Below are 14,121 nucleotides of genomic sequence, written 5' to 3' on the forward strand. Positions count from 1 at the left end.
CAAGAAAGTCTATCCTGAACTGGATTTTTCAGCTTCCATTGTTTTGGAGCTCTTTCAAGGACCTTTACCAATCTAGAAGCCTCTGGGTCTCTCAAGCCTGACAGCCCCGACTTTACGGCAAAGGGATTCTATTTTTCTAGCCGGATTTTCCTCTTGCTGTAGCAGCTGTTGTAAAGTATGGAGAGTTCACGCTTCTGAATAGGGAATTGGGTTGCTTTGACCCATCAACAAAATGCTAATGAGATAACTGCAATGAAGATGAGATACCTACAGAAAACAAAGGGTGTGGTTTGGCTTTGGTAACCTCAGCACATCTCACACTATCTCTTTACTAGGTTTGCTCTAATCTTGGTGAGGGTGGTGGGCTGTTTCATTGTTTGCCTTGTTTTGGCCCTCAAGAGAGAGGTGTAGTGTGTGTGTGTGTGTGTGTGTGTGTGTGTGTGTGTGTAACCGTGCTGGGTGTGTAGATGGAGCAGGCACCCGGCCGGGTGTCTTAACATCTGGTCCCCCATTTCAACAGTCTTAGATAAGGCAGTTACCATTACTACCCTCATTACAATGAAAGAAACTGAGGCCCAGAAAGATTGAATTAAGGACAGCAGGTCTTAAACTCAGGTCTGTTCTGTCTCTGGAACCCACATCCTGACCATTAAGTTCTGCATCCGGAACAGCAGTGGCCCAGAAACTGGCCCCGTGAAGCGATTGCTGATGTGAGTGGCTTTGGGGGATGCTGCTGCATGCAGGGGACCGGAGCTTTCAGCAGCAGTGCCCAGGGGAAATAGCAGGTGTCCCCGCCCTCCCCCTGCACCTGGGGTGGGAGAATGGGCTAACTCAGGCCAGAGAAGAGCCATTCTTGTCTTGGTGTTCTGCTTTTGTTAAGTATTATCAGTTTCTGCCTTGGCTGGCAGGCCTGCAAACTCCAAGCCAAGAAACAGGAACCTTTTGACAGATTGGCAAAACTAATGTCTGGCCCAAGCCAGGGCATTCTCCTCTAGGCTATCAAATCTGTTTTATCAGCAGCCATGCCCAGCAGATAGGGTGTCCTGGGAAGCGAGCCTCAGTCCCCTGGAGTGTACAGGGGAATTCACCTAGGCACAGCCCCCTCTCATCAGCTGCGGGGGCCAGGATCGTTGTCTTAGAGGGAGTGTCATCGATTTATCTTGGCAGTGTGGGGGCTTCTGAAGTCAGAAATGCTTATGAAGCCCGTGGCCGCTCCGGAGGTTTGTTGAAAGTAGAAGGGCCATCTCTCCCCATTCCCTCTCCCAGAGTGCCCCAGTCAGTGTACCTAGAATGTGCTGAGGGTGTGAGGAAATGCTGAGGTTTCAGACTCTTGGTCTGCTTGCCCCAGCCTGCTGTGCAGATATGGGCATTTCCTGCCTGTGGCATGATATGAAAAAGTTTGGTAAGCACATCTCTCTCCTGTTCTCCTGAGATTGCAAGAGCAAACCCAACTTACTTTATCCCTATCACAGGTTGGGGTTTGGTGGTGAATTCAAGCTGAACTTTTTCTTTACAGTTCTCCCTCCACCTTCCTCCCCTCCTTCTCCTCAGTTTCTATTGCTAAAGGGCTGATGTCAGTAATACAGCCCTGGCCAATCCAAGACTTCCTTCTAATCTCAAACCTGTGGCCCAGCCCCAAGGAAGGAAGAGTCCCCAGGCCTGGTCGTGAGCAGTTCTCAGATTCTGCTGAGGACACTACGGACGAGACTTTTCTCTAGTATTCCCGGGCAGTGCTGACACGTGGGTGGTGTTCCTCCCTCCCCCAACGAATCAGAGACATCTCACTTGTACTGGGAACGGGGGTGGATGATGAACCAGAGTTTCCCCCAGGAGGGCTCATCTTCATGTTTGGGGCCATGGTGGCCCTGAGCAAAGTGAGGTTATAGTCTAGGTAAAGCTTGCCTTGCTGGACACAGGAGAGAATGAAAGCCGGACTGGCCGTGGATCAGTGGCTGAGAAATTCCTGAGCGCAGTCTGGAGAGCTGCTTTGATTATAACTACACAAAGACCCCCACTGTATGCACACCCAAAAAAGGCTGGAAAATGCTAATGCACGTTTTACTCTTTTATTGTCTAAAAAGCGTATTTGTGGCTTTATTACTTTTAATAGGAAAAAAAATGGAATAAACTCACTAGTTAAAAAACAGCCTAGGGGCACCTGGGTAGCACAGTTAGTGAAAGCGTATGACTCTTGGTTTCGGCTCAGGTCTGACCTCAGGGTTGTGAGATCGAGCCCCGCATGGAGCTCCACACTCAGTGCGGAGTGCACTTAAGTTTCTCTCTTCCTCTCCCTCTGCCCCTCCCCCACCGCTTGCTCTCTTTCTCTCAAATAAGTAAATAAATCTTAAAAAAAAAAAAAGGGCTATATGCTTCACAGCTGCTGCATAACCTTTTGATGACATGTGGGATGCATGCAAGTGAGGAAATGACAGGTGCTAATTGCAGTGTGGCCTCTGAGCCGGCAGCGTGGGTGTTCGCAGGAGGACCTGGCCACAGTTCACGTTTCCCCATTCTTCCCTGCCTCCTGCAGATCTAGAAAGAACTTGTTAGCCCAAGTATCTGTGACCCTGACCACATCTGAGCAAAGCTTCCACACCTTCACCAGCTCCCCGAGAACGAGGGTCTTCATGGGAGACGGAGCATGGACACTGGAATCTTTGCTTGCAGGATCAGGCAGGCCAGCTGGGAAGGCAGCTTCTGTGGGTATCTTGGGCCATGTTCTCCTCGGCCAGACAAACCTCTTCCTTTTGAAATCAGCAGAAGTGCTGCCATGGACAGACGAGCCCACGTGTACTAATGTTGGCCTTAGTGGTCTTTGTAGGAAGTCAAGGTTCCTTGTAGGCCTGGAAGGAAATGTGGCCTGCTTGCGTGTACAGCTCCATGTGTGGTCTCCGAGAGAGAACAGCAGGAAACCAGGGGCTGCAGGGGCCAGAGCTTCTCTGTGACTGCTTCCTCATCTGTGGTTAGTCGTGGTGGGAGGCAAATTGGATTTCTTTTACAAAAGCAGTCCTTTTACCTCCAGAAAAAAAAACCCCAGCTCAGCTTCCCTAAGGGCCTCTGGAAAAAGAACCCCCAGTGTGGAGGCTCTGGCCAGCCAGGAACAGCAAGGGCTCCAATCTCAGAAGCCTCTAGCGTGGCTCTGCTCCAACACTCGGTAGGGTATATTTGCCCCAAGAACCAGGGATCTGAGGGGCAGAGCAGGCCTGGAGCCAGGTCCAGCTGGGTGTTAAGGGGAGGCACTGTGTCATTCCTTGCCCGTACGGAGTGGTGGCTACAGTCTTCTGTTCAGGCTGCCTGACGTAGAGCCCAGGCGTGGGGACCACCTCTGGGGACTGCTGTCTGGTGAAACTGAAAACCAAGTCATGATCTTATCTGGGGCTGCACTGGTCTCCCTCCGGTGGTCCCAGGCCCCTGGGGAAGGGTGGGGAACCACCATCCACAGCTCTGGGGTCCAGAAAAGGGACCCTTCCAGCACCCTTCTCCCATTTGCTGGTGACCTGTGGCTACCCTCATGTGATGAGCATGTGGCTTCCTGGAGGAAAGAAACTTGCGTAATCAGATAGAAATAGGAACCTGGAAAATAACTCAGTAGGGCATGTAAGAGATTGGGCAATGACTTATCTAGAAGACTTTGGGCCATGAGGGGGGAGGTTCAGGGTGAGGAACCAGGTTTCATCTGAGTCATGGCTAAGAATGGAAGGAGGTCTCTAGAGCGTGAGACTGCCGAGGGGTCAGGAGGCAGAGGGACAACCTGCCAGCCTAGAAATTCCTCAGGGCCTTTGCCCTTTGAGGTTCTGTGTAAAGGTTTCTCAGAAATACAGCATCCTTCCTTAGGAACGTGCATCCCTCATACTTCACCATGTGGTGCTATCTTTCCGCAGGGCCTCTAGCTTTGTTCAAAGCACAGAGGACTTTTGAGAACATTCCGAGTGTACCGGTCCTCTTCCTTAGGGCCAGGGGAGTGGAGATGTGAACATTTGGGTGGGCTGGATGTAGAACTGACACCTCAGTTTTCTCTACCTTTCATAATGCATGCGGCAAATCACGTTGTGCACCTTAAACTCACCCAGTGTTATTTGTCAATTATACCCTAATAAGCCTGGGAGAAAACAGGGTGGAAGTAGTGTGCCTAACACAGTGCCTGGAGCATAAATATTGGTGAAGCCAGAGACACATTGACTGAGGGCTTTCAGTAACTGGGTGCTTCTGCCCGCAAACTCACAGGGACAGGGGGTGAGTCCTAAACTTTTGTTGTTGGTGTTGCAGGCAAGTGGTGTTCCTTCTTTATAAAGACAGGCCTAAGAAAAGCTTCAATTCCTGTTGTGTCCCTGAATTCATGCTGAGGCCACATGTTATATCAGGAACTCTCCCCCCAGTTCCCCAAAGAACCTTCTCTCAGGCATTCATTCTAGCTCCCCTCTTCACCTCCATTTCTGCCTAATTACATTTCTGCATAACTGCTTATGCTTTTCCTTCCCCCCAGAATCCCTGTCTCCTCACCCCACCATTTTTGCCGATGAAATATGAGGTGTCGTTCCAGGCCCTGGTTCAAATGACACTCCTCCAAGAAGCCTTTAGTTATCAGCTCATTTCGAAGTGGTGACCCCTCCATCCCCTCCATAACGTACTGTCCACACCACTCTCTGGACCCACTAGACACTGCCTTATCTTTTGGGGACTTCTAGACATGTCTCAAATCCACTATCACAAGTATCCTGGGCAAAGGAACCCAGTCTTATATAGAGCTCAGGGACTATGCGATGGGCTAATGAATAACTTTTCTAGCCCTTGAAACCCATGGGACTTCCTGAAATATTGGGGAACTGAGGGGTGGGAAAGAAGAAAGTTTTTCCCCTCCCTTATAAAGCATTTCCTGGTCATCTATCTCTCAAGGAATCACAGGGAGGACAACTTTCATCCCTGCACGTTAAGGTAAGGAAACCAAGGTTCAGAGAATGAAAGGGGGTTCCTCAAGTTCACACAGCAGGTTAGTAGCAGAGCCAAGGCCCGGACTCATGGTGTGCTCGGTTTAGTGCTCTTTCCCTTGTGTTGGGGAGGCAGTGGAATATTGAGGGGCAAAGACATAAATTCTGGGCAGTCAGGGATTACTTTGATAATTCAGTGATTAATCCATGCAAAGTCTTTGATCAGCCCTGGCCCAGGAAGTACAATGTAAGTGTTTGTTGCTATCACCTTTATTACCATTCCTCCACCCACCATGGACAACTACCACCTCCTCCCACCAGGTCCCATCATTTCAGGGGAGAGAAGAACCCTGGGAGTATGAACTATGCCAGAACGTCCTTCCTAGGCTGCAGTGAGAAGCTGGTGGGTAGCTTTAGAGGACTAACCAGCTGGTTTACTGACCCTAGGGGCCTAGGGTGGTTTTTCTGGACCATCACAGACCCAAGGCCCAGCAGATCAGACCTTGACTAAAAATTGGGTGTTTTGTCTCTTTCTTTCGGGAAAGGGAAAATGAACAGGAATCTTCTTCCTTTTTTGCAGGTGCCTGGCAGACTGGGTAAGTCTGGCACACTGCCTCCAGGGCTCTCTGGCCTGCCCAGGGGTCTGTCTAGCTCTCTGTCAGGCAGCCTGCAGACCCTCTCAAGTGAGGTCCTGGCGAAGACAGGGTGCCCAGAATCAGTTTCCATGTACTCCTCCCATCCCCGAGCTGAAAGCAAGATTTCCCATCTGTCTGGTTGGAGGCGCACCAAAGTCATCACTGGAACCCAGTGAGTGACAGCTTCAGCCGACAGCCCTGGGATCAGGGAGTTCAGCATCGCTGCGGGCCAGCAGCATCTTATTTCTCAGACTCCCAGCTTCTGTCCCCTGCCAGACCACGGGAGGAGAGATTGGACAGGTGTGCACCGAGGGGCTGCTTTTTCCCAGAGGAGTGCTACAATTTGCTTCCCTCCTCTAAAAACAAATGTAATTGCAAATTTGGGATGGGCCCAGGAGAAGGACTCTGAGAACTGAGACCAAAGTTCCCTTCGTGGGCTGAACCATTTCCTGGTTTCTATTCCATTTCCATGTTGGAGTCTGATTGGGTAAAAAAGAGTACAACATTAAATGCTGGCTGCTTGGTGAGGGAGCCCTGCACATTGGGGAGTTTTTAGTTTGGATTTCATGTGAACAGTTAGGAATTAATTAGAGCAGCAATCCTCTTGCCCCAAATCTGATTCTAGCATCCTGTTGTTTTTTCTTTTTTTTTCTTTCTTTTTTTTTTTTTTTAGATTTTTTATTTATTTACTTGACAGAGAAAGAGACAGCCAGCGAGAGAGGGAACACAAGCAGGGGGAGTGGGACAGGAAGAAGCAGGCTCCCAGCGGAGAAGCCTGATGTGGGGCTCAATCTCAGGACTCTGGGATCATGCCCTGAGCCGAAGGCAGACGCTCAACGACTGAGCCACCCAGGCGCCCCTGTTTTTTCTGAGTCTGTTCAGAGAGCGTGACCCCTCTCGTCATGACATCCCAACCAGCCCAGACAGCTTTTTTTTCCCAGCTGGTGGACCTGGGCTGGCTGAAGTGTCTATACTCCCTCATTCCAGGGTCTTTGTGACCAGGAACATACTCAGTCATCCATTCATTCATGTATTCATTCATTCACTGAAACCACTATTTCAAGGAGCTAGGGTTACCGTGGTGAACAAGAGAGGTGTGGTTTGAATCCTCTTGGGGGGCTCAGTCCAGCAGGAGAGATAGGCTTTGAGGGGTTTACAAAAGCACTGAGTAATCTGAAATGCAGCCCCCCCTGGCCTGGTGGTTAGGGAAAGCTTCCTAGCAGAGGTGATATTCAAGCTAAGATTGGAGGCAAGACGAAGAGATGTCCTGGCATTTTAGCTGGAAATATCATTCTGTGCAAAAGCTCTGAAAACACTTGAGAAGCAAGGAGACTGTGCCAGATGAGGCTGAAAGGAAGTAAGGAGCCAGGCCACAGGGCCTCGTCTGCCACCAAAAGGATGTGAGTCTTTATTCCAACAGCAGTGGGTAGTGTTCTAGTTGCTGTGGGATGCTGGGAAAGTGTTTCCCCCAACTGGACCGTCGCGTGATGACGTCAGCCTCATGGGCCTGGGACTGCTCAAACCAACAGACTCAGGTCAGATGTGACCACTGTGTGGCTTTCTTTGGCCACCACAGCCAAAGTTTCATTCTTTTCCACTCACCCTTCATTAGAATACATGTCACATGTGTTGGTTTCCTGTGTCAGCTCCTGGTACCAGACTATGTTCCTGAGACTGAGCTGACCAACCCAGGACTGAGTGCAGGGAACTTGGGGAGGAGGAAGCTAGGAGTCACAAGGTTTCATGACTAGAACCTGAAAGTGCCTTGTGTAAAAGATGGGTGTCCTGAGACAGTTCAGGGAGAGAAAGCCAGCTAGGTTGAATCATCCACACAGGAAGGGTGGCTGGGTGGTCCCTTGGGGGAAGGGGGTGACTGGTCTTCTGTGATTCTTCTCAGACACTGTCTGCTGTTTCTAAGTGTCTGCATTAGGCCACCACCCTGGCTGCTGCCTCTCCCTTCCAAGGGTCATGACCACCCAACGCAAGCTGCATACGGGTGTGTAGCCAGCTTCTGGGTAGAGGCATCCCTCGTGAAGGTGGCCTAGGCCAGACCACTTCCTCTCTCCACCTCTAAGATGATGAAGACGAAATTTAGGGAGGACATCAAAGGCAGAATACCAGGGAAAAGAACAGGGCGTGCAAGCTTGCCAAAGAACATCCTCGTTTCCACCTAACCAAGTAGTGTTCTCAGCACTGTTGACACTCAGGGACAGCTCTGCACTTTGCAGGACACTTTCACATCTCTGGCTCTAAAATACTCCTACAAAAACAAATAAGTAAATAAAATGCTTCGTCACATTTGCAAACACTTCCTGTGGGTCAGTACCAACTACCCCTTCCGTGATTGAGAACCACTGTTCCCATGTTTACGGGCGCAGAATACACACAGCTGTGCTTTAGGTCCTGAAGCTGGCAAGCTGGGAAACTGGAAAAATCCCCCCATTTGAGAATTTCTTGGAGAAGCTTTTGTCCAGTGGGATGGTTATTCTTCCCAGGCTACTCATGGGGGCTCCTGATGTCTCTTGACCCCACATGGAGTTCCTCCTGCCTTCCCTAGCCTGGTTACTCACAATGGTCGCCTGCAGCTCTGTGCAGAATCTGGTGGGTGAAGCTGAGATTTTGGTACAGGCATTTCCAGGCCTCTTGGCTGGACCGTGGCCAAGGTTGGCAGGACCAAGCGGTCCTGTTGGCTGAGTTGCTGCTCTGTTGGGCCACCAGATGGCACTCGGGAGCCCCCCCACCAGTCCTCAACCCCCCCCCCCCCCCCCAACCCAGCACGCAGTCCTCCGCAGGACTGCTGGTGGCAGGAGTGACTGCAGAGGGAACTTGCTTTTAAAAAGCCTGGTCCTTAAAGAGAAAGGACCGCCCACTGCACACTTGCACGGTTCACCCCAAAACAAGACTCCACTGATGACAAGTACCACTGACTAGGCTCTGATGCTCCTTTGTCCTTGCCTTCCTGAATGTTGAGCCACCAGCTCCTGGAGCCAGTCTCCTTCACAGCCTATCCTCAGCCCCTGCAGCCATTCCTGGGCCTGACAGGGACCGGGCCAACTCTGGCTGGTGGCGTCACAGCTCCTGGCAGAGCAGCACAGGCCTGGGTGCGTCTGCAGAAGCCTGGCTGAAGGAACAAGCCGCACAGCCAGCCTCAGGGGAACGGCGGCCACAGGAGGGCTGAGGGCCAGCCTGTGAGCTCCGACCCCAGGCGTACAGGCCTCTGCTGCACTTGAACCTGAGAAGCCTGGAACTGCTGAACTTTGTCTCTGGGTTTTTGGGACTTAGAGAATCCTTCCGTCTCTTCTGCTGGCCTGTTTCCAAATGCTGACGGGGATGCAGTGGTGAGTAAATTAGGAAGGGGGCTCCACCCCCTACTGTTGAGCCTTCTGATCCACTCTCTAGGAAACCTCTCACATTGACCCCTGGGGGTACAATCTGAGCCAGGTTGTATGAGGGCCACTTGAGGGGCTTGGCACGAGAGCCTCCTGAAATTGCACCTTCCCTAGTAGAATCCGAGGCAGCTACTCTGCCCAGGAAGCTGGACTCACTGCGGCCGCTGGCCGGGGGAGCTGGGCTTCACCAGAGCCTCTGGGAACTGTGTGGGGATGTGTGGGGGTCTTCGTGGCTGCAGAGACTCAGATGGCACTGGGCCTCTCCCGGCCACGGTGCTGAGGGAGACAACAAGGGCGCGAATGCAGTTCTCTGGTTTACATCTTGCCAGGGCCGCAGATATTTATGACTCAAGCTGACACACAAAACTTTGGTAGAGAAATAAATAATTGGGGAAGGCTTTGAGTTAATCTGTGCTGTCTGTAGATCTCACTGTCTCTGGGAAAGTAGGGAGGCTGGGAAGAGACAGGTAGGGAGAGGACAAAGGCTAGAACTGTCAGGCCAAGCCTGCTCCCTGAGAGGTGACCCTGGAGAGGCCTAGGGAATTTCCTGCTTCCCAGGCCCAAGGGGAGAGGGCGAGCCTCAGAACTGTAAATGCTACTTTACCACTTTACCGTACCAAGGTAAAGGAAATGAAGCAAGAAGCCAGAAACAGGCTCCGCAAGGTCTGCTAGGAAGCAGAATTTATGGTCTTCGAAGGCAGATAGGAAGCCTGGAAGTCCTCTGCCTGATCCGTGTGGGTACCCATCTATAGATTTGAAAACTGAGCCGGGAAAGGCTAGGGACTGGCCCAAGGCATAGAAGCGGTGGGGTTCAGTGGGAGTTCAGGAAACAGTCACTAGATTGATTGCATCCAGCTTGTGTCCAGAGTCATCTGCCCTTTGTGGTAGATGCAGCTTTGAGAACCAGTTCTCCTTTTGCTTAATCATTGGTGGGCTTCGGGTGGGGGGGGGTGTTCTGGAATTACACTGCCTTGCATTCCTACCACGGCTCCAATGTCTTTCTCCCTGAGTTTAACTTCATTCTGTTCATTCATTTGTTCATTCATTGCAGTCCAATACAGAGACTGTACACATCTCAGGTTCATTTCCAAGCGTCAGCAGCTGCTAGCTGTCCGATGCTTAGCCTGTCTGCTTCTGGGCAATGGAGAGAGGAGCAGTGCCTATCTCGTTAGCTTACTACGAGGATTAAGGGAGATAATCCACATGAAGCCCACAGAGCGGTGTCCCACACCTAACAAGCACCCGGCAAATGTCAGCTGTCATTCATCTTACGTATTCAACCTGTATTGTTGGATGCTGGGCTTTGGGCAGAGAGTCTGGTCTGGGGCCACAATGTGATTGTGGCTGCTTCGGAGTCTGCCTGAGCCTCAGTCATCCACTGGGCTGAGGGCTGTGGATACCTTAGCGAAACAAGATGCAGTCCCAGCTTTTAAAGAGCAGATCTGGCAGGAACGGTACAAAGTTTTGGGTTTTTGGCTATCATAGTCTGGTTTTTGGTTTTTAATTTGAATGCGGAAGCCCTCCACCCCCACCTGTCCTCCAGCCTCTGCACACTGGTGCCCCCTGCCAGCCGCAGCATGGGGAGAGGTGAATGGCCACCCTTTTCACCCGCAGTGACCTCCGTCAGGGACTCCCCAGCCTTCCTCTTGTGCACAGTGGAGCTGGGTTGCTAACAGTGAGGAGGGAAGAAAAGTGGCAGTACCGAGTTTTGATTACTGTAAGCACAGTTACTCTCTTTCCGTCTGGCTGAGTGGCTGGTAGAAGCAAGAGTCCGTTGCTGGGAAGGCAATGAGTAGCACACCTGGGAATTAAGGGCAAGACCACTGACCTTCAGAATGGGATATATCTCCTTCCCACCCAGCCTCTCATCATCGGCCCAGTGCTACAGGCAAGGCAACCGACACTTCAATCCCCCTTAAACGGGTGGGTGGTGAAGCGGGAGCAGATGGTCAGTAAGGCTGGTAGAGAGCTGAGAGCAGCCTATGTGCATAGGCCAGAGGGGGGGCTGCGAAGGTGGAGAGTGCTCACCCACAAGCCTGCACAGAGAATGGTTAGTGTGGGCCTGGAGGATGAAGCGTGCTGGGTGCTGATTCAGTGCCTTGGGGTTCGAAGGCAGATCTGCACTTAGCTGAATCAGGGCCGTCTGTCCACAGGAAAGCCCCTCCCTTGCTCTGACAGATTGGGGTTGCTGGCAGAGCACTTAACCTTTGGCAAAATGCAGATGACAGTGATTCCTTAACTCCTTCCTTCCTCGAATGTGGTATTGGGTCTCCCCAAACTCCTCCCCACCCTCGGTGCCAGGAATCTAGAGGCTTCTCTTCCAGTCTCAAATCCCCCTGGTGCTCAAAGGCCCACACATTTGTCTTCAAGCCAAGATTAGAGTCAGGCTGTGTGGTGTTACCATCTACTGGAAGCCACCAGAAATGGCATCAAGGACATCTTGAAGTAACTGCCCTTTCCTGGGACGCGTGTGCGGGAGACTGTGTGGACATGGAGGATGGCTGGGAGAGTTACTCAGTGCCTCCGTTTTCTCATCTAGAAAACTCAGGGAGCTGAGATGGTAGTGAGGTTCGCAGTGAGATGATCCCGTAAGCAAAGCACTGGGGTCCAAGCCAGGTGCACCGCAGACATTCTCCGTTAATTACTACAAGTGTTCCTCTTTACTGCCTCCAAGACTCCTCTCTTCCTGTACCCTATATTGTGTTCTGGAGTGGGAGGTCCAGGACAGGATTGGACAGAATGTAGGAAAAAAAGCAAACTGTGGCAATGCTAAGGAGAGCAACTGTAACATTTTAGCTTGAAAATGCTGAAAATAGCATGTTCAAGCCTTTGTAGATAAAAATGTAAAATGTATGCAAATGTATGTGTCTCACGCAGAAACATACATCTCTGGCCTCCTGACAGTCAGTGCCCGGATGTGGCCATCAGGAAAATCCCTGCAGCATACCGAGAGGGCCCAGGCTGCCTTGGTGGTGGTTGGTATTGGGGAGGGGGCAGTGCTGCTGCCTCCCTGGGCTGCGCTCCTGTTTCCACCTTTCTTCTGGGTTCCGTGCCTTCTGAGAGTTCCACGTGGGAAGAAGAGAGGCTCTGGGCCCCTCTCTGCTCCTCCACCCTCACCATCCTCCCTCTGGTTCCTCTGAGAGCCCATTTGCTTCCTCTCCCATCCTGGCTCTATTTCTGGAGCATCTCATTGGAGATGCACACCCCCCTCTCTGCCAAGCTCCAGGTGCCTGCTTGGTCCTCCCAGTCTTGTGTGCAAGTCAGGGATGGTGGGAGGGTGACAGCTGAGCAGGGAGGGGCCACAAGAGACAGAGCCAGAGTCTGAGCCGGGAGAGTTGGGATGGGGGAGAGCTGAGTGGATGCGGGGAGGGGCCAGTGTTACCTCACAGTTGAGAAACACCCACTGTAGCCACCTGTGAAAGCTTTCCGCACCCGTCCTCTGCACCCAGGGGCTCACCTGACTGGCTATGAGCTGGAGGCCTGCACCCAAGCAGCTGCAGGGGCTGGGTGCAGGCTTCCTGTCAGCATTATGGGTGAGGGGCTGCTCTTCTCCTCACGAACTGGATCTGTGGTTGTTTGGAAGGATGAGGAGCCCTGCCCCCATGTGGGTGGGTCCCATGAAGGCTTCTGCTTCCCTTCTCCAGGGTTCAGGAGAGGAGCTTCATCGCCCCCTGCCCTTGCCCACCCTAGCCCAACTCCCTCCCTCCCAGGCCCTTCAGAGGAGGCCTACAGGACCAAATCTGTGGCAAAGTTGCCTTGGGTCCCATAAAACCAGCAACCAGAAGACAAGCATAAAGCAACCCCCCCCCCCCAAACGACCTCTTCACTGCTTTTGGGAGGTCTTACCAGGAACTTTCATCTTGACCCCAGACTTCCCTCAACTTGTATGCGATTACACATGCAAGGTATGCCTCCTGGACTGTGACTGTGGATCCCCAAAGAAGTCTCCTGGGGAACCCAGTGAAGACCCTGGGGTCTCTCCCTGTCTCCATTTTGTCCTCCACTGCCCCTCCTTGACCCCCAGCCCCCTGCCTTTCTCCAGCCGCAGCCCTCTGGTGTGTTGGGCAGAACTGCCCGGCTTTTAGGTCAAGGGTGTTTAAACAGATGAGGTTAAGGTTTGGAAGGAAAGAGTGCCCCGGCGGCCAAGGCTTTCCTCGGGCCGGCAGGACCTTAACCCCGTCAGCGCCGCCCTCCAGGCTTGCCGAGGGGAGGGGCCTGACGGCAGCACCGGCCCCAGAAACTGCGCTTAGAGATCCTGGGGTGGCAGGTGATGTCACCCCTGCGGGGCCCATAGGTCTCCCCGCGGCACTTAGTCTGCGGGTTGCCAGAATTCGGCTGAGCCCAGCGAGGGGAGGAAGAGGAGCCTGGGCCTGCGCCGCAGCCCGGAGACCCCCACCCCGCGGGACCACCCCGCTGTCACAGGCTGGAGCCCCTCTCGCCTGGGCGTCCGAGAAGACTGGGGCTGCTCCCCACACCCCCCGACCGGGTCTGGAGGCGTGCTGCGGCGGGGGAGGGGGCGCGGGAGCCTCGCGCCGATTGGTCGCGGCCCCCGCCCCCCCGCCCCTGGCCGCCGCGCAGCCCCGGGGAAGTTGCTAGTCTGCGGGCGGGCTGCGGGGCCGCCGCTCCGGGATCCGCAGCGGGGCTCGTCCGGGCCGCAGTGGCCGGAAGGGCTCCCGGGGGCGCTCGCCTGCCCTCGCCCGCCCTCCCCTCCTCTCCCGGCAGCTCCGGCTCGCTCCTCCCTGCTACCTGTTTCCCTGCCTCCCCCCGCCTCCGCCCGGCGCCCGGCAACTTCGGCCTCCCGGGCTGGCCGCCCCTCCCGGCTCCCCGCCGGCCCGCCCGCCCGCCGCCCGCGCCCTCCCTCCTTTGTTGTGCGATGAGGGTCGGGTTTCCGATCTGACGGAGCCGCCGCCGCCGCGCCGAGCCGCGGGCATGGAGCCGCTCAGCCACCGGGGCCTGCCGCGTCTCTCCTGGATCGACACCCTCTACAGCAGTACGTGTGCGCTCGGGCCGGGGATGGCCGGGCGGGAAGGGGCCTTGGCTCCCCGACGGCCCCGGGGCCCGACCTGCCGGGCTTTTCTGGGGAGCCCCGCCGGCCAGGTGCCAGGGCGCCGGGAGGTAGGGGGAGAGACGTGGGGGCCGCCCCGAGATCGGCCGCAGATGGGGTTCCCAGGG

The 14,121-nt window shown here is 53.8% G+C and overlaps 1 protein-coding gene across 3 annotated transcripts in view; it reads left to right on the forward strand.

The window, feature by feature from the left end:
* ABR (ABR activator of RhoGEF and GTPase) overlaps positions 1-14,121 on the forward strand; it is a 174,690-nt gene that overhangs the window by 28,238 nt on the left and 132,331 nt on the right. The window contains exon 1 of one of the 3 annotated variants that reach the window (XM_057317831.1): positions 8,708-8,898. The exons of 1 other annotated variant lie outside the window; for it this stretch is intronic. Coding sequence is in view for 1 of the 2 variants with exons in the window: in XM_026517794.4 (XP_026373579.1) it covers positions 13,879-13,939 (61 nt within the window). In the remaining variant the exon portion in view is untranslated. Of the gene's footprint in view, positions 1-8,707; positions 8,899-13,822; positions 13,940-14,121 lie in introns of those variants that run through there. One more of the 3 variants, XM_026517794.4, reaches the window with a different exon arrangement.

This window comes from Ursus arctos, unplaced genomic scaffold (genome assembly GCF_023065955.2).
Source record: "Ursus arctos isolate Adak ecotype North America unplaced genomic scaffold, UrsArc2.0 scaffold_24, whole genome shotgun sequence".
Classification (NCBI taxonomy): Eukaryota; Metazoa; Chordata; class Mammalia; order Carnivora; family Ursidae; genus Ursus; species Ursus arctos.